General features: G+C 37.0%; 1 protein-coding gene across 3 annotated transcripts in view; it reads left to right on the top strand.

Annotated features, from left to right (window-relative positions):
• The window catches only part of RBPJ (recombination signal binding protein for immunoglobulin kappa J region), a 149,993-nt gene that overhangs the window by 111,163 nt on the left and 12,573 nt on the right, over window positions 1-26,257 (top strand). For 2 of the 3 annotated variants that reach the window (XM_027643025.1, XM_027643026.1), the window contains 3 exons: window positions 12,722-12,760; window positions 16,151-16,246; window positions 25,787-25,952. In XM_027643025.1, the coding sequence (XP_027498826.1) occupies window positions 12,722-12,760; window positions 16,151-16,246; window positions 25,787-25,952 (301 nt within the window). Of the gene's footprint in view, window positions 1-851; window positions 1,785-12,721; window positions 12,761-16,150; window positions 16,247-25,786; window positions 25,953-26,257 lie in introns of those variants that run through there. The other variant, XM_027643027.1, reaches the window with a different exon arrangement.

The following is a 26,257-nucleotide window of genomic DNA, read 5'->3' on the forward strand; positions in this document are numbered from 1 at the left end:
GAGTTGGTCTGCTTAAACCTTAGAGAAGTTGGTTTACTTAGCTGTCATTTTACATTGTTCTGACTGTGTTTGGAGTGAGAGTCTTATGACTCTCCTAAGCTAAACTTTGACTAAGGATGTTAGTCTTCTGGATCTCTTAATTATGCCTAAGTCTTGGTTTTTGCAAGTCATTTTCCTTACAGAATTCTTCTGTATGTTGTCTTACATTATAGTTATTTTCCTGTGAGAATTACAGCTTGCTTTAGCTGCTCTTTCTGTGTAATCTGTTTTGGCTTCTGTTACAGTTGAATTTGCTTAGGTGAACAAACAGCTTTCTGCAACCAACACCACTGTTTCCCTCTCTCCTGCTTCCCAGTTTATTGGTGGTGTGACAGATTGATGGGCTGAATTAGCTCCCTCTGAAGGTCTGAGCTCTGCGGGTGATGCAGGGGAAGCTGGTTGAGGAGCTTGCAGCAGGGACAGTAAGCCCCTTAGAGACAGATTAGTCTATTCTCTTTGTTTTTCTGCTCAGAGAAAGCAGATACTGTGGTGGTGAACCTCCTTTGTTTATGAATGTATGGAGTAAGAGAAAGCACATGGAAAAGTGATTATCCTATTACTTTAATAGAACAGTGGTTAGAAATCTTGAAGCTGACCAAAGACTGTCCCTGTCAGGAACCTGTTATCTCTTTAAGAGGTGTTCCAAAGAAATACATATTTACCTTTGTGGTTAGTGGGGTTAGTCTGGCTTTCTTGGCATCTTCTGCCTTTGCAAGTTCGGTATGGTTCTTCACCACTTCCTTGCAAAATCATTCACAATTTCTCCTTCTGTTATGTATTTTTTGGCATTACAGTGAATGATGGCAATTCAGAGAAAACCATGAGCCTGAAGATTTTGAGCTTCTTTTTTATTCATTTTTTAAGTTGCCTTCTGCACAGAAGATGAATTCTTATCTTTCAGTTAATTCAATATACAGAGGGGAGGCTGTTCTTTGAACACTGTGGACATTTAGTCACTGAAATGAAGGTTGAGCAAATCCTTAGGTACTATAGTATAGTGCAGGGCTCCTGTGTCAGTAAGAAAGTGGTTGAAAAAGTCTCCTCTTGTATCTAATTTGTGACTTTTTTCAAGTAATCAGGCAACAGGGATGATAGTTGATACATTTATTAAAATTGTTTCCTCGTGCATCTAAAAAAAATATTTCTTCAGACTAAATCTTACTTGTAATTATGGGCAGATAGTAACTGTAAACAGCACTGCTTTACTACTCAATAGCTTTGTTCTTCCCATGCTTAGAAATTTAATATTTTCAAAGGCAGCCACTTGTTTTTTAAGGGCTCGCTGATGCTGAAATTATGGGTTAGTAGCGGATATAGAATCACTTTCTTAGGAAATAAAAGTCAAGTTTGCTTGAGAAATATGTATTCAAAGGTGATGTGCAAGATGAGATCCAGGGGAAAAATTGCTGTATTAGATGGACAAGAAGAATCCCAATAATCCTAAGCTGAGCAAAGTAGTTGTCAGTGAAAGCTGTGACTGTGAGATGTCGTGAGTGCAAGCACAGCATGCTTGAGGCGGGTTTTATGTCTCACCATTACTTTAGTAGTCAATTTTGTGAACTGTGTGCAGGTGCTTTCCTTTTTCCAATTATCCCCTCATTTTTTTTCAGGGGGGATGAAGGTAAAACTAATGAGTGCATTCCCTGTGTAGTTGCAATAGCTGAGCCAAATTATATTGTGTTTTAGGGACTGAGATTCTGTTGGTATGCTGACTTTTCAAGCTGATAACTCTTTCAGTTGCTAAGGTAAGTGTGTGTAAATCTGCAATTTCCACAGCACGTTTGATCCAATGTTATTGGGAAGTTAATTTAAAAGAAATAATAGCATGTGAATATGAAAGAATATTAATAAATGGAGTAATCTTTTTGTTGTTGTTGTTTCTCACATTCTACACCACTCCAACACTTTAATGGTATCCTTTGAGTTGATAGGACTACTAGCTTCTTGCTGCAGGTGCCTACAACTGAAAGCAAAGGCAGGGAAAACGCCTCCAGATGTATGTTTAGGTACTTCCTCATTAAATAAGCTGTCATTACTGACTTTCTTGCCTCAGTGTGGCAGAGATGTGTGAATTCTGTCTGGATTAAAGTTATGTCCTGTTTGGACCAGACCTTTGACTTTTAGAGTCATATACAGGCATAGTGATGACTGCATGAAGTTTTTTTCCAAATGTAGGCAGACTGCTATGAAGAAGTGAATTTTTTTTACTTTCTGTAAGTTTTTTTGGAAGTGAGCCTGTTTACTGATATGGAGCAAGCTGTATTTAAATTTCAGTTATGGTTCTCTGATTTTATGGGGATTGGAAAAGAGAGAGGACAGTAATGAAAGCAACATGGGAGGATAAAAGCGGATCAGAAAAGGGAGAGGGAGTTTCTAATTGAACCAGTGACTTGCAGTGAGAGGGCGTGACTAAATGAAGCAGAGCTTTTTCTGTTGTATTTTTGTCAGTATTTTTTGATATAGTGCCAAAATTGTATACAGTGCTGTAGAGCAGACTTGTTGCAAACACATAATATGTTCCCTGTGTTGGAGGACTTGAATTCTTTAGGCATAGTTGGGAGCAGTACAGGATAATGCAGTACAAAGATATGATAGTGCATGGTTGCTGGCATTCACCCTGGAGCAGGTGGGTCTTTTTTGGTGTTTCTTTTTGTTGAAGAGGGAAAATGTTTTGTGTATTGATCAAAAAGTTTCTGGTTTTGTGATTTCAGGGGCTGCTGTGCCCCCTACTTCCAAAGAGTCACAGTGCAGTTGGACCACCCATCATTTGCTCTTTACAGAGGAGAAAGGGACTTTAGGAGTAGGAGAAATGCTAGCATTGTTCGTATCCCTTGGACATTCTTGATTGGTGAGATTTTAATGAATTTTATCTCCTTTTGTAGGATGAATAAGAAAGAGGGTACATTGGGTCAGTATATTTCAAAGCAGATTGGTTGAGGTTGGTTCTTTGTATGTGAATACGAAAACTGTATTTATTTTTAAAAATGAGTTAGCTTTTAGTTCAACTCCTAATCTTCAGGATGACGTCTTTATGGCGATATTTATTACGGTAGGCACCCTAATGAGAATCAGGGCCTAAGTGCTGCTGGCAGGCAAAAGTGAGAGCGATTTGGTGACTGCACGTGATTGTGTTAGTGGTTGTGTTCGTCCTGAGGGATGAACCAGCCTGTGGGTGATGGGTGAGCTGGAAACTGTCAGTCTCTCTGGTGACTTCATCAGCATCGAAGGAGCGTGCTTATGAACACAGTTGTGTCTGCAGGGAACAACAGAGGAGACAGGTGTCATTTCTTCAGCAGTTTCTGTAGCTCAGGTGTGTGATCATGTAGAAAGAACAAGACCATAAAATGTTTAGGATATGAGTAGTCTAGGGATTTAAAAACTGCTTACTCTATGATACTACACAGATAAAGCCACAGTAATTAGGGACACAGGGTAGACTGGGTCATTACATATGGCATTAAGTTACAACAACCTACAAAAATCAGTGGAGGGCAAAAAACCCCAAAATCTTGCAGGACATGGAGGGGGGGTAGCCTGAGAAAAGTAAATGTGCTCAGAACTTTGAGAAGAATGAAGGTTGTGTGGAATTGTAGGCTATGGAGTATAAAGTGGCTGAGAGAAGAACTACTTCATCACCTGTCCTTTCTTTTGGCAATATAAGCTTGTTTATTTTAGTTCTTTTGGTTTGTGTTTCCAGTGTGGTGTTTGTTTAGCGCTGAATGTCACTGGTAGTAAAACTGCTTCTGTTTCCCATAATGATCGGACTTGTGGATATTGAACGCATTTTTGTTTTGGAGAAGATAAAATTTTCCTTCTGAAGGCTTTGTTTTAGCCATTGTATGGTTCATTTATTTAATGTCTTCATCCATGGGAAAAGATAAATATGAAATGTTCTGTTTGAGCATAAGTAATTGCTTGTGTTTACTTCCATGTTGACTGAATTCATATATACAATTATATGTCTTTTGCATTAATCTCTTAGAAATTCTTTATTTCCTTTAGGTGCTTTGATTTTTTTTTTTTAATCATGTTAAATCTGTAGGACATCATTTTTTTAAGCTGTGCATTTTTACCATTGGCAATTCATAGCAGTGCACTATTTTCAGCTTAATTTAAAAACTAAGGGATATTGCTGCGGAATAGGGTGCACTTATAGAAATCAAATGCATCAGTTATTTCCAACAGCAAACATATTAAAAGTGATGTAAATCAAAACCACTGTATGAAATTTTATGGTGGTCTTATGTGCCAGCTCATGCTGGATCATAAATGGTCAATTTTTTGAATACATAGGAATTCTCTTTGGGTCCATGAAACCACCACATGGGATAATGTTTCCTACTGACAGATGGTCTTTTCCCTTGGGAGTTGTGCTCTAAAATGTTTGTAATAGACTGTGGTTGTAGGTGAATGCACAGAAATATTTTCATTATTTGCATTTTGTCTTTGCCAAAAATCTGTGCACCAGAAAATATACTTTCATTAACAGAAAAATCCTGTATTTTAAGATGTACATCTGCTGCTTTGCTTTTGTTAGTGTAACACGTTATCCTAAATGTAGAAATCTGCAGAACTAAATCAAGTTTGATGTGGGGTAGCTGAGTCTTACCATGTAGGTTGTAGTGTGCTGTTTAATCAGAATGAAACATTCCTAACAAATGGCAAATTAAGGGATTGCTCCTGAGAACTATTTAGCGTGTCTTGTACATGGGCACTGTTGCATACGTTGACTTGGATAATTTTAAGCGTATTTTATGTCCATGAGTATGAACTTCCCTCAGTGCTTCTTCAGTTCTTCACTGATTTGTCTTTGGTAAGCAAACTGAAGCTGGAAATGGACAGAGGATAGAGAATTAAAAGAGAAAACAGAGTCCCAGAGTGCTACTTGAATCTGTCTCTTTCAGCTTTTCTCAGAAGACGTCTCTGTTAGCAACTGAAAAGGAATACTTACATATTAATCCTCAAACTTTAAATGAAAATCTCAGTATTTCACTTTCCTAGATCTTAGATAACTTCAGTAGACCAAGTAAACATAGAGATCTCATACTGGTGAGCTTGTAGTTTAGTAGGTTTCTGGTAACTGATCACGAAGCAACTCGAAATTAATTCTTTGGAAAGTATTTTTGTTTCTTACGGTAAAAAGTAATAGGCCCTGTTATAATGAGGGTTGGAACTTAACTTGAGCCTCCCACCAAACTTCATTGTCACTTCGTATTGTTGGAGAGCAGAGGTCATATTTTCTTACGTTCATTCTTTCTGAATTTCATAGTGTATTCTGAAATGTCTCTAGAAACTATGTAAAAGTCTGAAATTCTTTTCATTAAACTCCTGTTTGAAGCATTGTTTCCCTCAGATTTCCTCTGGGGAAGTAAAAACTTCCCTTAGTCACTATTCTGTATTTAATTTAATCCTAATCATCTCAAGCCCCTGGCAAGCCTGTGCACAACCCTCTGTGTTTGACTCAAAATCTGTTTATTCAACAGCTTTGTTTAAGGCAAGTGGGACTTACCACTCAGTGAGTCTCTGGGTCTTATACTGCCCTAGTTTAGTGATTGCCATATCTTATTTGTGACAGTGTTGAGACATCTGTGCTACAGGAGACGGAACTGAAACCATTGAACTGAGCGCTGTGGGGTAACTTCCTTCCAGGGAAGTTTCCTTGTGACACTTGTCTGGAGATGGTTTCCAAAATCTGTACTGAGGTATTACAGTCATCTCTTGTAGCTTATTAAAGAGTTCTTCTGATATGTTTTGCAGCAAATACTGTGGCATGCTATGATATAACAGGACTGACAGAGAATTGATTTCGCTGTTTGGGAATGATGTTAGGCCTTTGGTAGATAGTTAAAAGCACCAGCAAGTGTGTATGTCCAGTTGGAAATGATCTGGCAGTCAGATGTTTGGGGGTGAAACTTTTCCAATGAACAGGAAACTTTTTGCCCATGCAGAAAGCATACATGTTTTTTTCTCATTCTGCTGGGTTTAGCTGGGATAGAGTTAATTTTCTTCATAGCAGCTGTTATGATGCTGTGTTCTTTGTGACCAGAACAGTGTTGATAACACACTGATATTTTAGCTCTTGCTGAACGTGTTTGCACAGCGTCAAGGCCTTTTCTCTTTCTCATTCCACCCGGTGTCCTTCCCCCCACAGTGACTGAGGGGTGTATAAGATATTGGGAGGGGACACAACCAGGCAGATGATCCATAATAACTAAGAGATATTCCTTGCCTTATAATGTCATGCTCAGCAATAAACTGGAGAGGAGGGAGGTTTAAGAGAGGTTACCCAGCTTTTGCTTGGGAACTGGCTAGTTATCAGTCTGTTCCTGGGAAGTGGTGAGTGTTTAGCTTATTGTTTCTCTCTTCTTCCACTTCTCTTTTGTTTGTTAAACAATTTTATTATCTCAACCTACAAGTTTTCTTGCTCTTTATTCATGCTTTTCTCTTCACTCCTGTGATGGGAGGGGGAGATAAGCATCTGAGTGGTGTTTAGTTGCCTACTGGGCAGTTAAGCACCACCTGATCTCTTCATACTCATGAAAGTATGAGTAGAAAGAAAACAGATCTCAACACATGGATATCTGCTATAACTGTAAAATAGAATCATAGCATAGTTTGTTTTGAATGGAACCTTTAAAGGTCGTCTAGTCCAAATTCCCTGTGGTGAGCAAGGACATCTTCAGTTAGATCAGGTTGCTCAGAGGCCTGTCGAACTGCACCTTGAATGTTTCGAGGGATGGGGCATCTACCAGCTCTCTGGGCAGCCTGTTTTTGTATAATATATTTTTGCATTCTTCAGGGTAAGGCAAGTATTTGCTTTTCTTTTCTATGTTAAGACACCAGGAAAACCTCTGTCACGAAAAAGTCGACACAGAAAACAGTAACTGTAGTGTATTTTTACCAGTCTTTGTATATTCTGGTGTTAAAGCTGAATGTTTTGCCTTGCCACAGGCTTTTCTGGTACCCCATTGCCCGTAGAGTTCTCAGGTCCATTTATTTCACTTATATCTTCCCATTCTTAGTCCTCACTGTTTCTGCTACTCCCCCCATGTTGGCCTCTCCAATACACTCACTTTCTGCTCAGCTGTTGTTCCTGCTGTAGTCAAATTTGACAACTCCCTTTTGCCTTTTGCTTCTCTGGAGAGCATTATTTACAAAAAAGATCCATGCTATTCCTACTAGATGCCAAAACGTGTCAGTCTGTAAGCCAAGTAGAATTTCTAATTGCTGAAGTTTGTCTCTATTTGAATGTTGTGGAAATATTTTTTCAAGCCTTCTCTGCTCAGTAAGTAAAGGTGAATGGACTTTTTTCAGGGACTGTAAAAAGGATGTTGTTGGCTGAAGACCAACACCGGAAAATTTAAAGTTCATATTCCAGGCAGGAGGATGCTAGAGCTGTTCAGTGACCACAGATCTGCAGTCAGAGTTGAGGATGGGATAGCATGTGATTTTTATAGAGGGTTTTTTTCCATAATTTTTTTTTCTTGCAGATAACAAAACTGTTGTGCTTAATTTTCATTTACTAATTTTTCCATTCAAAGCTGACTTGACACATAGAACTATTCAACAAAGAAATTCAACCGGAATAGTTATCTCTGGAAAATAAGTTTGGTATTTTTAGTAGAGGCATATAACTACTGATAGATTTCTTTGTGCTCCTTTGTAGATGATGGAAACAGTGAAAATTCATCCTCCTGCAGCCATAGAAAATCATATTATAGTACATGTTGTATCTGAGATAGGAATTACAAATAGGATTTGACATTGTTGCTGTCCGAAAACATTTGAAATTTACATTTTACCATGTGTTTACCTAACCTGAAAATATTAAAAGTTTGAGTAAAACTAGCTGCTGTACTTACAAGATTAATGTTAGTGCACTTGCTCGCTTCTGTAGTTACTTGAAAGGGCAACAAAGAGGTAAAAAGAAAAAGAGTATGTTCACTTCCATTTCTGTGAATGGGGAAAGGAGGTTTAAATGTCAAACTGGGACTTGCTAAATGAAAAGTATGGAATTGAAAAGAGGAATTATTTGGGATGTGATGTGGGAGAAAAGCTATGCCTACAGTGCAAAATGTGGAAGTGAAATTAATTGATGCAAAGCATCAGAAGACAAATAAAATACATGAAATAATAGAATACTAACTAGTGGTTGGAGAAAATATGGGACTGGGAAAAGAATTATTAGGACAAGTATGACTTGCTCCAACAGCAAGTGGTTACAGTGTGACTAATGCTTGCACTCGTATTTCCAGAGCAGGGTCTTAGGGAATACTTATAGAATACAGTTTGAACTGATGTGAATGAAACAGCAGCTTGACTGTATGTCCAGAATCCCCACAGAGGACACCTGAAACAGCAGTTAGTCTTGGATAGTAAAATAAAAAAAAAAAAAACCAGGAAAGGAAAGAAACTTGGTGAGCATTCAGGTATAATGGTACATAACTTGTAATTAGGATTTCAAATGATGTATATTTATCTTGTCTAATAACCACTGTAGGAATAGATCTATGATGCATTTTTAATTTCCTCCCTTGTACATTTTTGTTATCCATCAATCTGCATGTTTTTCAAGATGTAAAGAAAGGAGAAACAGAAATACTCAATGTAAAAAGAAATTCCATAACAGTGAAAGCCAGTGAAAACCTACGCAAGAGAAGTGTTGCGGTCTGTGTCATCTCTGACAGGTAACCTTGTGATGTCTGAACTGGCTCTTTTTTCAATATGCCAGTCAAATATGAAAGTTTGAAATAGCAACAGTCACAGCTTGTGCAATGTCTGTCATTTAGTACAAAACCATACATGGAATGTGTTTCTTGCACTTTCATCTGTTTTAACATCAGAAAAATAAAAAAACTTCTTAGTCTTTTCTTCTATGTAGCAGTTGAGGACAGTTTCTGTCCTTCAGGTCGTGTTGTCAGTACACATCTCTACATCAGTTTATGAACATATATGGGAAGAGTGAACCAGATAAACCATTAAATAAAATGCATGTGATACTTTTTTTTTTCAATTTTTGTGTCTAGTTTATATATCTGAGTTTTGTAGTGTGACTGAAAATCTGACATCCTGGACACAGTTGCTGCTTTGGTTCATAGGAGTGTACATGCTGGACTGTGCCTGCTAGTCATCAGTAATGGGTGAATAAGGAAAGAATATGCAAGGCAGGGTAAATATAGACTGGTTTGGGTTTTTTTCCTCCTGGTATATTTTTGCTGCTGGTAGAACATGGTTTAGGTTTTCCTGAGAACAAGGTTGTAAAATAGGTCATTATACTTAATGGAGTTTCGTAGCAGACTTCTGTTTAATCTTTTAAGTCCACTTCTGCTTTCAGCCTCCACAATATACTCTAGCAATATGTTTCACAGCTTAGTTTTAACAGTACTTTTAGAGCAAGGAGAAAAAAAAATTCTAAAATTAAATTTTCAGATAGTAGAAATATTTCCCATTTCCTGTGTTTATGAGACAGAGAGAATAACCATCTCCTTTTCACATTTTGCATACCTTTTATTAGTCTCTTATGTCATTGCATCAGTTTGTCACTTTTCTCTCATGCTCTCACTTTCACTGAAGGCTGAGGTTTTATCCAATTGCATATGAAAACTGTTGATTATCCATACTGACTTTTGTGGTATGTTTTTTATCTTGAGATAACTTTTTTCCACTGCTTCAAGTTTTCTGAATTGTGGGGATGTGGCAGAATAATGCCATGACATGGTGATGTTTCCATTTCCTATTCTATTCCTAATCATTTTTAAATTCTAACTTTTTTGGCTGTTGCTGTTTAACTAGAGAGGTGAATATTTATGGGATCTTTGAAATGATTTTGAGATGGTAGAGAAAGTGCTGATCATTGACACCATAGCTAGGATACGTAACCATCGGTCATCTGTCGCGATAACATTACTGAGGAAAAATAGCTGAATTTAATTAGAAACAGCTAAAAATAGGACTTAAAGTAAATATCAGGATGCAGTGTCGTCCTGTTCTACCTCTCCCTCTAATGTATATTGAAAGAATAATGAAAGATCTACACAATTTACTTTACATCATCCCTTTTGGAAGGTTCGTGTTGCTAAGGATAGCATTATATGTGTTCACAAGTTGGTTGCAGTGACATTAACTTTATTTCAGATGGAAGAGGCTAGGGAAAGCTGGTGTGTGATTTAGATCAGAGCATCAGATCAGAGTTTACCCTGTGCATCTCTAGGGTGACTCAGTGCTTTAACTCTGTCTCTGAAGAATGGGGATTTTGGTACTTCTCTCCTGTGCTGTATATTCAGAATTTGACTAAGGAAGAAGATGAAGTTTATTTCTTTAAGTAATTGCAACTGTGTTGTGTAGATGCTTTGTTAATTAAACTCTTTTTAACAATAAGCATTTGTGCAAGGGGAACGTATCTCCTGCTCTCAGGAGTTCTGCAAAGGTACATGTTGCATTAGGGCAGTGTAAGGTTTTTGTCTGTAAGGGGTTTTTTTGGTGTTAATGCCGTTTCTGATGTACTTGGGTCCTCATCTTGGGTTGGATCTGCTGGCCACAGTACAGAGAAGTGTGGGTGTGCATAGTGCCCTCTTTGCTTCAAAATAAGTAACTCTTAGTGTTTTTTCTTGGTGAATCGAGGTGCACAGAGGGGTTGAAACAAAGACTGTAGTTCTGCTCAAAAGCAGGGAGCTAATCCATAGGGATGTTGTTTGTCTGTAGAGTATTGCTTAAAGGTAATCTGTTGTCTAGTCAGTGAGTCACAGACAGTGGAACCTCTGCCAGACAGAATGATCCTGGGTCTTCAGGGGAAAACTGCAGCTACACAGATGGTATTGGGGAGGTGGGATACACACACCTACTCACACTGTTATCCAGGGAAAATCTGAGGCACAGGGTGTGCTCAGGAGATGAAGCAAGGCATATCCTGAAAAGATAAGTGTTAGAAGCAGAAAGGCTTTGGATGTAACTTCCCCACTGCCAAACTGCAAAGCTTTTTGGGGTTTGTAGTTACCTTTCTGCATTACAAATATGACAATGCAGTGATACATAGCACAGAGAAAAAGATAAATGAAGTTTGTGTCCAGTACACCTCAAAATTTAAAATACATAAAAACAAATCTTGCAGCAAGAATTTTGGTTTCATTTTTTCATTTAAAGTTAAAATAAAGCCAGAGAAGTGAACAGTATATTAACAACAACAAACTAAAACATGAAATGAACTTCTGTAGTTGGAAAAATAAATTTTTATTTCATTGTTTAAGCTGAAAAAAAATAATTTGACTTCATGTTGTTTATTTAATTCCTCTGTGTCGAGTGGACTGCCAGTACTTTAGAAGACTAATTTCTCAAGTCTTGAAAAGTAACTTTAAAATTTTCTGAATGTTACCACTGTCTTTTCAGGAGAGTGCTATTTTGCTCAACTATATGTGGTAATAAATATGTAATTATACATTTGTATATTTCTAGAATTACCGAAATTAAATTAGAATGTATGAAATCATTCCACCACCAGTTGCTGTAGAGTCCAGGACAGATCCACTGCACGGACAGGGGAATTTCCTTTCACATTACTTAGTGATCAAGTTCTTGTCCTACGGAGCCTCCAACACTGTTGTAGGGAAATAGTAGGAGATGGTTCTTTTCCCTATCCAGGGAGCACAAAGGGAAAGATATACCCACTTAAAAAACATTTTGGCAAATCGTAGAGGTATTTATGAACACTGGCACCAAAAGCACAACCTCTTAGGTCTCAGTTTATTTTTAGGTAGAAAGGTGTTAAGATAAGCCTGCCTTTTCGTTTTGCTTTGTGGGTTTTTGTATTCTCTTCTTTTTCCTCTCTTTGTCGTCATTTTAGCTTGTGGTTATACTTCCTTACCAGGTTGAGCAGATGTACATTGCTGGGTACAGTCTTCCTTTTCTCAATCTTTTACATAACCATTTTGGCTTAATCTGAGGATGGTTTTGATAATAAAAATGTTTCTGCAGTGTGTAAATTTGGTGTCCTGTATAAATAAAGACTTTTGTGGAAAGTCTTACCTTGCTATAAAGGGTGTTTTCTCTCTCAAGAATGGTGTTAAAGCACTGAAGGAAGTACAGCTGTCTCAAAACACTTTATGGCTAAAAAACGTTGAGTGTATAGCAGGCTATTTATGGATCAAGCTTAGCTGCATTCCATAGGAATGGATTCCATAGGAAATAGATTTTTCCTATAATTCCGTACTGGCATTTATGAAATACATTGTCCTCCTTTTTGTAAGAAGTCATGAAGGAAAAACAGATTTTTGTGAAATTGTCTTGATCGGAAGCATTCATTGTGATTTGTCAGCTCAGAGATATGTCTGTTAATTTTTGTCTGTTGATAATAACTGCTGGTTGTTGGCACTTCTGGTCAATTCTATGGCAAAGATCTCCTGTTTTTTTACATTCCTGTGGTATCTGAACTTTTCAAAAGCAATTGTGAAGGAAACTGTGAATTAACAAAGAAGATTATGTACTGTTCCAAATAAAGTCCTCTGCTGTTGTAGGAAAAACTGTTGTGAGGAGGTGGTTGATATTTTGATGGTGATCTATCTAGGAAATTACAAAGAAAAGACACCAAATTCCAATACAATTTCAAAAATTGTAAAATTGGGATTGTATCTCACTGTAAAATTATGACTAAATCCTTTTGTTTTAAATTAGTAATTTCTTCTTTTTTCAGGAAATTCGGAGAGCGACCTCAACCGAAACGGCTCACCAGGTAAGCGTTAAAGAAACTGTATTTAACAATTTTCTGAAGTTATCCTTTTCATTCTCAGAAGAATTTCTAAGTTAAAAATCTGTGGCTTGCTAATCCTTGAATTGTAAATATCAAAGCTTTTCTATTATATATGCAATCATTAACCAGAAATATAATTTCTAACAAAGTGGCTTGTTTTTAATATGAAACTCAAAATGACATTTTTAGAAGTGGCCTTGGCTTTACATCAGTTATTGTAGATTATTCACTAGGATGTGAATCTGCTTAGTTTTAAATCACCAGGAGTGAGGTGATTTTGTTTCTTGGTTAAAAGTGCCTTCTGAGGTCGTGTAAAGTAACCCTTCTTGCTTCCCAAATTGAACACAGTGCTGTCAAGGAGTGATCTTAACCAATTTTTGGTGAAACCCAAACAGTCAGAGAGAGTATCAAATAGTACTATCCAGTCAATCCATTCTGAAAACTGCTTAGAGTGACTGGAACGCAGTGCCTGATTTGCTCCTGGTCTGCCTTGGAAGTATTTACACCAGAAGCTGTTAAGTGGTCACCTTTCTTTTTATACTGCTGTAACACAGTCTATGCAAATATTTATTATTCCGTGCCACAAACTGTGCCCATTATAAATAGCTACAGGCTTTAAAATCCACGGTTTGCTTGAAAGCAAAAAAGATGTGCCATTTGTTTTATAGTTTTTTGTGGTAATGGAGGAAGCCCCTTGTCACTCTGACTTAACCTCTGTTTTGAATGAAATACTGCCTCATGTTAGCACTTGGGGCAGGGAGCATTTACATTTTGTTTTGTGAATATCTGTCTCATTGCATTTCTGGATAAGTTTCAGGTTAGCTTATGTCATCATTAAACTTCATTTTAATGAAATATTGATCTGTACTGTCTTAGAGGTAACTGAACAAACATGGCTGTTTCCTGTTGGCCTGCCAGTCTTCAGGGATATTTGAAGATACTGTGTTTTAAGGAATGAGCTGCTTTCTATCTTGAGTAGTAACACTTGTTAGTATCACCCTGAAGTTGCTCATAGGTTTATATTCTGTGATTTCAAAAAAGCAACAAAAATAGTGACTAGTGAGTGAAAGGTCTTTTAACTATTTACTATAGTTTTTTACTGTAAATTCCATGTGCAGGATTTTAAGTACTAGGTGTGCTAGGTACTCTTTCCTGTGAGTGCAGAGTAGGCATCTGGGAAATACCATCCTTCAAAGCAGCAGCTTGTAAAGCCTTTCTGTGCTGATAGAGGCTGGAAACAAGCAACCTAACTTTTTTCTTGCTGAAGTGAAACAACTGTCACACAGATTTTTAAGACTGATTTGTGTAATGCTGTAAAATGTGTCTCTAAACCCTTAGTTTAGAGCATTTAGTCCAATAATTGGAAAATTATTGTGGGTTTTTCTGTGTAAAGGCAGTCTGGTTTGGCTAATAATCCATTCATTGTCGTGCAAGCTCCAGCAGAACAACACTTTGTTCATACTGTGCTAGTTGGTTTTAGATGTAAGCTATAAAAATACTACCTTCATGAAGAGTTTTAAGATTTAATAATGAAAAATGATGTGTAAGAATTGCAATGGTTATCACTCTTTGTCAGTGTGAGGGGTTGGAGGGGAACATCCATAGTTGTCCCAGGAGCTTGGATTGTTCAAGTCCACTGTAGCAACAGACCAGCAGAAAAGACAAAATTTCTTCTTCATAAAATGCTAAATAAAGATAGCACCTAGTGGTTTTCTGCATGGGTTGCTGGGTTTGAGTGTTTGGGTTTTTTTTTTTAGTAGTAGTCAAGTCAAAAGTTTTTAGTATGACAGATGTTCTTAATTTAGTATGACAGTACTATTGATAGAGTATTTCAGATTGTCAGGTTAAAAGTTTTTAAACAAATGCAGCTAATATATATCATAATGAAGTGTGTAATAATAATTTCACAGTGAATTATGTTTTGTGTTTTAAAATACATTCTTAAACAATAGTTGTAAATAAGTAAGTCTGTCTGCTTTAACACGGTTCTTCCAGCTGTGCTTTCATGGATAAACATCAGTTTTATCAAATGTAAAATCAGTTTTAATGTCAAATATAAGTAGATCAAGATAGTGCAAATTTAAAACAGTAACTGAAGTCTTTTGTCTGCTTTTATATCCTGCTGTTTAGACAGAAAATCTGCACACTGACCACTAGACGTTAATCATGTTTCATTCAGCCATGACAAACACAAGATTTGCAAAATATCCTTAGCAAAGCTGGATTGTTATTGTCCAACCCGACCCCCGCTCAATGTACTTGCTTTGCTCTATGAAATTATATGAGGAGATTTCTGTTGGAAAAGGTCTTGTCGATAAAATACTGCCTTTTATCTTCCATCATTTTTTTCCACTAGAAATATTTGCTTCTCTAGATCTTTCCGAAGGGAATTCAGCAGTTGGTGTCATTCACAAAAAAAAATAAAAATAAAAAAGTTTAACCAACCAAGCAAAAAATTCACTTTATTTAGGGTTTAATCTCTTCATATAACTTCCTGATAAATTCATAATTTGTTTCTCTAGTTGATGACTTTGAAAATGAGTGCGTTGGTGGGCATTCAACCCGCAGAAACTCCTTCAGGAACTTAAAAGTGTTCCTGCCAGCACTCCAACACAGCTAATCCCTAGGGTGTTGAATTTGGCATGCTGCTTAATGAACAGTTAGAATATTATGCAGAAGAATGATAGGGTGTATTGTTCTCTCAGTTCTCTCGAGGAATTGCTGTTGGTGTGTTTGAGGTAATTACAGCACTTATGTGATGTCTGTCATTACAGGGATGATGAACAATAGAAAAGTTTTAAAAATTAATTTTTTTAACATTGTATGCAGGAAGTAGAGGTTTTCTCTAGAAAACTGGATGAAACAATAAGCTGAAGAATTTTAACTTTTCCTTAGTATCTTCACAACCAAAAGAAAGCTTGTATATAAACATTGCACTGATTTAGTTAAAAAATTTAAACAGTTTGTCAATATCATGAGATATTAAGTTGTTCATGAAGAAAATATTGAATTAATGAAGTCTACTCTAATCAAATATTTGTGGCATCGTACTTTCTGAAGTAGGACTTTGAACATGGTGTAGTGATTGGCATTGGTACAATTTGACACAAGCATCTTTTATTTCTGGAAAATGTAGTAATTGAAAATGACCACAGACCCTTATTGCTAGTTTCATGCAAGATAGTTGCTTCTTTTTGCTGTGTAATTATCTTAAACAGTAAGCAAACACATCTTGACCCTGTTAATGATTGCCGCCTTGTTTTTTCAGGTGTTTGGGTTTGGGGTTTTTCTCCTAAAACAGTCTTTCAATTCTTCTAATTATAAACAAAACCAGAAGAACTTTCAAAGCTTATATTGTCTTTTAATTTTTAGGGAAGCAATGCGAAACTACCTGAAGGAGCGAGGTGACCAAACAGTACTAATACTCCATGCAAAAGTTGCGCAGAAATCATATGGAAATGAAAAAAGGTAAGTCTTTATGCTTTCCTGAACTGCCTTTACAGCTACCAGCCAGGGAAACTGTTTGGAATAGTTTGGAATCTGGTGCATAATTTGCAGAATTCCTAAGAATGCAGTGTAGTCTGAAGACACACGAAACCAACTGCTTTCTCATAAATCATTTAATTATGTAACAAGTGCTGCAAAGCTGTGGCATTCAAGGGGGCAATGCCTGTTTATACCAACAGGTTCCCTGTCTGTGGGTGAAGCTTTTCTTCCATTGAAGTAAAATGGCTTTCATTTTAAACGTTGCATTTTAAGTCTGGTGTAAATAAGGTGATCCACAGTGACTATTTGTAGAGGAGTGTTTTCCTGAAGAATTTCAAAGGTGCTTTTTGTGCGGTCTTCTCTTGTAGTCTGTGTGATGGTTTTTATTGCATGACTAGTACAAGCAAATAGGATGGTCCTTCATATGCAGGTTTCTAGCCCTCTTTTGATGAAATAGAACATTATTTAATTATGACTGATGCCTTTCTACCTTACTGTTCACTGAAGTAGTGCAGTATTTGGCTATTTTTGAGATACTTTGTATTATTATTATTTGTTCACCACACAAAAGACCACGTATTCAACACACTAATGGTTTTGAAGTTTTAACCTTTCTTTTGCCACTGTTGTGAAAGTCCTGTTACATCAGTATGTTTTTACAACTTTCTGACATTAGAGGTTTAAGGTATTTATATGACAGTGTTAGAAAAACAGGAATGTTAGAATTAAATCTGCAGATTTCTCAGTGTATTGCTACTTACCTAAGTCACACTTTCTGATGACTTTCTGAATCACAGAGATACAGACTGTATTTTCAACTGTTCTTCAGTATTCTGTGCCTGAGTACTTATCCTTCAGTATGTGCTGTCTTTTCTGTTAGCCAGTGTCTGCAGTGCTTTCTTTTGAGCAGTGTCCAGCTCCATGGAATTGTTTGCTCAAAGTGCTTTTTGGATCTTTTTGTGAAATTCTTGATGTGAATCAAGTAGGAAGTCAGTGAAAAAGGAGGAAGCACACAAAAGCCAAGTGTGCTGTGTACCTGCTGTATAGCTGTACAGCCCTCTAGCTCTCTGCCATGTTTAAATGCAAAGGGGTTGCAATACTGGGCTGTACTATCAGTAGATGATAACTTTGACCCTTAGCAGCAAACTCAACAGCCAGAAAGATTTATCCTGACAATATAGGGACCTCTGGTTATCTTCTCAGATTGTATTATCATTCAAGAGTTGCATAGTTAACTGCAGATGAGTTAAGCATATTACTCCCCAAAAATGAAGGATGTGCTTGCAGATAAGACAGTGATTCTCTAAACAGTATATCTGTAACTTTGTTCTCTTGAGGTCAGAGCAGTTCATAAGGGTAGGAACATTTTTCAAAACTGTCCTGTGTGTCATTATTCTGGAGAACAAATTACTTCAAAAGTGGGATGAAAATAAAAAGATAAAGTATGTAATTTTGATTATTAAAAGTTTCATTACTGTTTGGAAAATGTACATAAGTGTTCTGAAGTATCCAGATTCAAATAGTTATTCGGTAACAGTTTGTGAAAGTGCCTACGTGCATTTCATAATGTTGCCATAGATCCCTGTTGCCATGAATATATGTGCATACTTCACTTGGTGCTGTAAAGTCACTGTGGCACATACATTACCTGAGTACTAATAATGTTTAGCAAGCTGGTCATTGGTTTCTCACTGCTTGAAACAATTGCTAACTGAAACTAGGCATTCTTTCACCATTTTTTTTGAGGCGCAGTTCAGTGTCCTGTCTCAGCACAACTGCATTTGTTTAAGAAAGGTATCTCAGATTTCCCTCTTTAAAAATGGAAATTCTTGTCAAACAAGAATTTCAGACCTTGGCAAAAGATGACCAGAATGCTTGGATGTTGGTTATCAAGTAGTATGATGGTGAAATGATTGTTGGTATGGGTATGGTGCTGGTATGGGTATGAAATGATAGTGTGAAATCAGAGTCACAGAATGGTACAGGTTGGAAGGGACCACAGTGGGTCATCTGGTCTAACCTCCCTGCTCAAGCAGAGTCATCCCAGAGCACATGGCACAGGATTGAATCCAGATGGTTCTTGAATATCTCCAGTGAGGGAGACTCCACAACCTCTCAGGGCAGCCTGTTCAGTGCTCAGTCACCTGCACAGTAAAGAACTTCTTCCTAATGTTCAGGTGTAGTGCATCAGTTTCTGCTCATTGCCTCTTGCCATACATACTAGGGTTTCATTTTTTCTGTTTAAGTATTTTAAGTTTTCTTAGGTTTTAGCATACCATATATACAGTCTGTCATACTGTTCTGCTAGTTCCCGGACTGTGAGGATCAGTCCTGATGTCCTGTTGTTATCAGCGTAAAGAAAAGTGCCCATTATTAAATCCTTGGATCCATGTGTGCCCTAAGGTACTTAGTGAAACTTAACGATGAATTAAAGTATTCCTTTTTTCTTTTTTTGAGTTTTTTTTAATTGCTTCTGTTTTATCTATAGCAGAATGTGCCCTTTATTTCTTCATATTTCTGGACTGAGCAAAATTAGTAAAGGTTTAACGTTGCTTTATGCAACTGGCCAGTAAAGTTTTTACCATTTTTACATTCAGTACCATTTCTGAAGTGAGTTGTTTTGCATACATCTTCTTTATGGGAAGAAACCTATTTCATAGCTTTTTTTAATGGAGAAATTTTGTGTTTTCCATGGGACTTCATTATGACTTGTATATAATGTGGTTAACTTCTGATCTTTAAAGAGTCAGTTAGTTTGTACTATTTTTGTAATTAAGAATTCCAGTTACAAAAGGAATTATTTCTTAAATTTGACATCTCTTTCAAATAAATATAGAACCTAAAAAAACCCACCTAAACAAACTTCCACCTCTTCTTCCAGTCTTTAAATCTTATTTGTTGCAAGGCCACGGAAAATACTTACCATTAATAAACTTTGCATGGCATAATAACTACCTTTCAGTGTTTTGATGAGGCTTAGTAGATGGTGAAATACTGTGTTGAAAACACTGTGCTGTAGACGGCGCAGATGTCACGTAGTGTGGCCTGGTTTAAATAGGCCTCACAGAAACACAATTCCAGGTTGTTGTCACGTGGATGGAGACTTTCTAGGTTAGCTTGAGAATTCTTCATACTTGTCTGTAACTAACAGTAATGAAAGGAGACTTTTTTCCTTTTTGAGTTGACTCTTCATGTTAGCCTTGCACTTCCCAAAGTTAATGCTTTTTAGTTAAACAAAGAAGCCAGGAGGTAAGAAGCTCAGGGATGGGCTTTAGCTGAATTTAAGACTTCATGCCTCATGTTTCCTGTTGGATGACTGTCATCTTTTAGAGACATTCACCTGATAGAGACTCAGGTGATATTTACTCCTGATGAGTGAGTATTTGGTCTGTGCTTGTATTTTTTTCCATATTTACCATTAACTGAGACCTCTCTTCAGAGTCTGAACAGTGTGATCATATAGCAGTTTAAAGAACTGAAGTGTTTTGGATTCCAAGACATAGTTCATCTAAAGACTGTGAGCCCAACTGGTGTATTTGTATTACGTGCTGTTCTGAGTTTAAACGTTATCACTGCTGATTAGCATGAGAATGCTCTGGCTGCATCTTGGTTTACGGCTGTTAGTGAAGGAGCTCCTGTAATTTCTGTTCAAATACTTCCCTTCCCTGAACTGAGTGTGCCTGCTCTCTGGATAATGCTCTTGTTATTGAGAGCGTAGCCTTTCCCAGGGCTTACCCCTTGGTTTTCGCTGCTTCATCCTTTGCACTCTTGGACCTAATGATTTTTCATTTGTTTGTTGTTGTAATGAATTCCTTAGTGGATGTTGTTAGCTCTTTAGCTCCTAAGAAAAGGGAGTCTCAGAACAATGTGGGTAATTGACAAACACATCTCCTGCTTGACTGACTTGGAATTGATAGGTGCAAAGGAAAAACTTGCCTTCCAATGTCACTCTGAATATAAAAAAACCCTAGCTGGTGGAAGCCTGAATTCTCCTGAAGGCAAATACTTCTGTAAGATGAACACGGATGACTTGGAGGATTTGAGAAAGCAAACCTTTGTGAACAGAAACCCGTGGTTTGAGGAGACCATCGAGTGCATCAGAACTAGGTAGCAGTAACATGAGCTGATTTTATATGACTTTCTACCCCTTGCTTCCTGACAAGTTAGGGTAGCTTCTGTAGTTGAAGTAGCATATTTTCTCTGTATCAATTGACCTGAAGGAGTATTGTTTTCTCCTTTGGTGATTGTCTGATTTAACCCAGTATTCCAGGCACTGCCAAAGTTCAAACCTGGTTCTCTTTGTGTTATTGCAGTCAAGATTTGGAAACCACTAGAAATTATTCTTCCCTTCAACTCGTTTGGAATAAAGGGGAGCATCCTTAGACAAATCTCAGCTTGGTTTTCTTGCCGTGGAAAAATGGTTGGTTTCCAGTTAGTCTGATGGAACAGATCTGTCAGAACAGATGAGTAACAGCTTATTTCTGTTTGCTGTACTGAGTTACTAAACCTGGAGTCTAACAGGAGGTTGGTCTTTCCTCACTTGAATGGCCTATGAAATTATAGTGTAAGAAGATACTATGGGGGTGCCCTTTACCTTTTGGAGGTTGATCCTCTGACCTTTTCTAGATAGTATCAGTTCCCATGTTAGCTTCATTTAAAACTGCCCATGGTTTTAATTACACTGATCACAAATACTTAAAGATGCATAGGAGGAGCATCACAGAGAGCCTCTTTTGAGGAACCAGAAGTCCATAACAAAATGTTGTAGGGATGTTAAATACATGAAGTATTTGCAGAGACCTGGTATCCCAAACTGTTACCCTGGTTCAGTCACTCTGCTTTATATCAGCAAGTAGGAAACACTGAACCTGCATCTTGTCATGCGGCTCTAACAAATGTGGAATAGGTTTTGTTCAGGAATGACATTCCAGGTTGTTATACTTCCAGTAATGAAATAGCTCACAGAAGGAATCCCTAACAGATATCATGTGTTTTTTAGATCAAGTTGTTAGGTGTTTACCTCGCAGAGAAATGCCTTGTGTTGTTTTACTGCACATTCAGCAAGAAAATGCCAGCCTGCTCATGGCATAGAGAAGAGGTATTAAGAGAATATGCTACAAATGCAGTGAAGAAATTATATCCTATATGATTTTCTACTATTACTTCTTGTACTGAAAATTATGAAGAAGTTCAGAAGAACCAGACACAACTACCTGTCCCTGCAACATAATTTTTTTTACTATTTTTTACTCAGATTAATACTTCAGAAGAATTTTTGCCTCCTACTCAATGTCACTTTAGTTTCGTGGTTAAAGAGAGGTAGGGCTTGTAAATCAAAAGCTGAAGGAAGAGTATTTTCATTTGTTCCACCAAACACCATCCTACCTTATTTCCATCAGTAGTACTGGAATTTACTTTACATAAATTACCTTACTTATTTTGGGGAGGTGATTTTTCTCTTTTCCTCTTTATAGTTATCTGAAAGCCAGCCTCTCACATGAACATTTACATTCCTATTTACATTGGAAATATTTTATTAATGAGAGAACCTGTTTCCAGCAGTTATTTTATACATATCAAAGAGACTTTCTTTAATTCTCTGTGAAAATTAAAGATATAAAGCAAGTGATAGTTTACTCACCTTATATTGGATAGAAAATTTTTAATTAATCTCTCCTATACATTACTTCCTGGAACTGTAAATATGAAGTAAAAGGCCTTGGGACTTTACTTTGGACTGTACTTGTCTGTGCCTGAAGGGTGAATAAGAACCTGTTACATAAGAAAATCCATTCAAATTGTGAATGTCCACACTCTTCTTTTTCGTAGTTTTAACCCAATTTAAAATTTTCTCAGCTCCAAAAGTTTGTTTCTTTGTTCAGTAAGTCATAGTTTTTGAGGGGTTTTCTCTGTGGTCTAATTTTAAAAGAGTGCTTTAATTATTGTGGTTTGTTTCCTGTCTTCAGTGGGTTACAGCTTGTTTCTTAAAGGTCTTCATTGCCATCTAGTGGCTGTAGATTTTCAGAGGACTTGGTTTAGAATAAAGCTGAAATGAGAAAGGATGTGAAAAAAGTTTGGGGTTTTATTTTTCTTGTGTTCTAACCAGTAAGATAAATATGAAAGAGTACATGAGGAAGAAAGGTAAATATGTCACATGTGCTTTATGGTGTTATAATACTTGGAATACAAGGGGTTTTCTTTTTTCAAAGCACTGCTATGTTAATAAAGGTCGGTATTAATTTTTAGTCTGTGTATAACGTCTTCATCAGAAATAGGCTGTCAGAAGAAAATAAGTGGGATATGTCTGTTAACACTGAAAAGGTCTTGTATTGTCATTTTGGTTTGAAAATTCAGAAGCTCTGTGGTGTGTTACTTGAAAGCTTCTTCCCCCCCAAACTGCATATCTTAACCTTGGACTTAGTTCCTAACCTGCATTCGAAAAGTATTGTTCTTAGAGGACCATGGTCACATTTCCCTAATCTGGGATGGCAGAGTAGTTAGGCCTCTGCTTTGCTCTCTACCGTACTTGGGCATGGTCATTGCCCTCACTCGACCCCTTGATCTAATAAGAATGTGACTCCTGCTTATCCTGTTTCTTCCTCACACCTCCCCCAATGTTTTGGTTCTTTTTTTAATGTTACCACAATTGTCTAACTAGAAATTTTCTCAGTGTAGTGCTAAAACTTCTTTCTTTCTTTGGTTTTCTTTTTCCCTAAAAAATACTGAATGTTGCAGCAACCAGTAGGTGAGCTTCCAAGTAGGTTTCTAACAACAGTTAGGGTATTTACATCTAGTTGTGGGGTGATGTGTAGAAAGTAAATATACGTGTTGTACTTTTAATATGAACTTTATGATCTTGACCATTGTAATTGCACTGTCTCCCTGACAAACATAAGTTCTCTTAAGATAATTTTTTCTTTTGGGTAGAGAAGCATTTGAGGAAATTAAGTCATCTGTTGTGTTTGAAATAAATGCTGTTGAAAACTAGAAAATGCATTCCTTGTTTTCAAATCAAAAATTTGTAGTAGTAAGGGGAAGATTTAATCAGCATATAACAGAAACTCATGGTGTGCTTAAATATACCCCTACTGCATCATTCAACATCTTGATGAGGGAAGCTGCAACAGAGGTCAGATAGCAGAAGATAAGAAGCAAAAGGCATAATTGCAATCTAAAAGGGATACACGGTGTGGGCTGTTTAATATTTACTGCTGCTCACTCTATTCATGGTGATTTTCAAATTCCGGAATCTCTATTCTTAGAACAATAATATTACAATAACCCATTCTAATGTCAGATAACTACAAATTTTAGCTTTATGAATCGTGGCTGGGCTAGTGGAAGTATTCTCATGTGCTGCTGCTGTGGAAGTGTTATTTTTGTGTTGGTTTATTGCGTAGTTTCTTGACAGGTCATCAGGAAACATCTGCTCTGCAAATTGGCGCGTTTCTGCTTGTCACCTTGTTTCTCTGTCCTGCATTTTCAGTTGGAAGAAAAAGATTCTAGAGCCTTCATATGACCTGTGATTACTCCAAAGAATGAAATACAAATAGTAAAAACTGATGCAATAAGCACATGAAAAAATGTTAATTGTTAAACTTTGAATAGATTGTTTCTACAAGTGGCTTTATCTTAGTTCATAATTCTCTATTTATCAAAATTTCTGTGCTTCAGAACAGTGTGAAGACAGAAAAAGGAGCAAATAATTGTTGAGTCATTGCCGAAATGGATTATCAACATGAAGGAAATATAGCATTTGTTTCTGTTTGTTTAGAATTAAGTTTAAAAAGCAATCTGGGGAGCAGTTTCACATATTAATTTGGACACCTCAAAATGCAGAAATTGTGATGTCACATAGGGAACTACTTTCCACAGATTCTCTTTTATAAGTGGTCTTTTTTTCAGACCACAATACTTTTGAAAGACAATCACAGATATATGAGCTGAATGGATACTGGTATAGCACCCATTTTGCTATGTTTTACATAAGATAAATGTAAGTGAAAAATTTTGTCTACCCGCTTATTGTCAAGAAAGTAAGTTTGGGGGTTTTTTTGCCTGCAGGCAGTAATTTTTGTTCATTAGCGCTGAGATGTTTTAAATAGCTGTAAAACAAAATCTGGTTGTTTGTTTCTTTGACAAAGAATATACATTATTTGGGTCCATTAACTGAAAATACTACAAATAATTTTAGTTACTTATATGAATTCCTGATATTTACATTTCTTTAGTTATGTTATTATTAACAGTACTTTGGTTTCACCTGTTAAGGATTTTATTACTTAGAAGGACATTTTGTATCTGTTAAATAAAGGTACTTCTGCTGAATAGGTGAGATAAAGAAGTGATTTAGACTGGATTTTTATACTAAAGCTGACTTGCACTAATGAAGGTTTGTATGGTGTTTAGTAGAAGAATTGTACAAAGATTTAGTGTTGGAAAAGACCTTTAAGATCATTGCGTCCAGCCAGTAACCTGGCACTGTCCTCTCCTGCCCAGGACTCCCACAGATGCTTTAGAAACGGAATAATTTTATCCTCTGATCATTTTCCTGTGACTCAGAGCCTGCAGTTCAATTCACCCATGCCCTGATCGCTCCTGCCTGCTGCTGTGGCTGCCTGTGGCGCACAACTGGCTGCTGCCCTGGCGTGGGGCCTGCTCCCTCTGCCTGGAATTCAGTTGTCCCAAGCCAAATTAAAAAAAAAAATTAAAAATCCTTCCCACCTATGCAAGGTAGGAGTCAATGCAGGATTTCAGAAGTGCCAAGTTAAGCACTACTCTCCAATTTGAAGCAAATAGAATAATTAAAAACTTGTTCAGGTCCCTCTCCTTTCATGCCTCCTTATCTCCCTCACAAGTGGATGTACTCTTTCTACTTTTTTATCTTTCATCCTAATGAAATGACAATAAAAACACTGCAGCTGTTCACTAACTAAAACCAAACATTTTCACAATTTGGGCTTTAACAATATACAGAAACCTCAAGACCAATGCATTGTATTATAATGCTGAATTTGATTTTGAGCGCGTTGCTGTGTGTGGACTCTAAATGGGTTGCAGTCAGTGCTGCTGAAGACTACTAGGTCTTATCTTTTGTAGTTACTGATGAAGATTAAAAAAATCATTTAATCCATTTAAAAATTGAAGAGAGGTTTATACATGGATGGAATAGAGTCCCTCCTTGCTAATGACAAACCACTAAATGTTTAGGAATAGTAGTCAGCATTAAATTAGTGTGTGGAACTGTAATGTGTATGTTAATCGCTGCATCATGGTAAGCACCTACAAAAGCAAATTACTATAATAACTTTTGAGGCCTTTTTACTTACTTTCAGAATCTCTTTGTAAGGGTAGAAAGCATTTTCATTTTATAGAGGCGCAGACTGTCATATATTGAACTGGAAAGATACTCAGTGACAGTGCATCTACTGCTGAATTTTTCTTGCTTTTTCCTTTGGGTACAGATCAGTTTGTTTTTCTTGAAAACTGTGTGTAATGCTATCATTTGTTCCTCATTTTCAGGTTCTTTTGTCCTCCTCCGTGTGTGTATCTTATGGGCAGTGGATGGAAGAAAAAAAAAGAGCAAATGGAACGGGATGGTTGCACTGAGCAAGAATCACAACCTTGCGCCTTTATTGGGATAGGAAACAGTGACCAAGAAATGCAGCAGCTGAACTTGGAAGGAAAGGTAGAAGAACTGTAGTAAACCACTCAGATTACTGAAAGGATATTGTAGCTACATGGTGCATATTTCAAAGAATGCCCTTGCTTATTTTCGGTAACTTTTCTTACACTATAGCAGATACTACATAAGTAGTTTAAAAAAAAATCCCTCAAAAATATGTAGGATGGTTGAATAGGTGGATTTAGTTCACAAGGTCATAATAAGATACTAACCTTTAATTTGTAGGTTCTTGATGCAGAGTCAATAAACTGTTAGGTGTTTGGTAGGCATCAGCAGCTAACTGAAATCTGGTTTCTGGCCCAAACTCC

Source organism: Corapipo altera, unplaced genomic scaffold, assembly GCF_003945725.1.
Source record: "Corapipo altera isolate COAL_440 unplaced genomic scaffold, ASM394572v1 22, whole genome shotgun sequence".
Taxonomy (NCBI): domain Eukaryota; kingdom Metazoa; phylum Chordata; class Aves; order Passeriformes; family Pipridae; genus Corapipo; species Corapipo altera.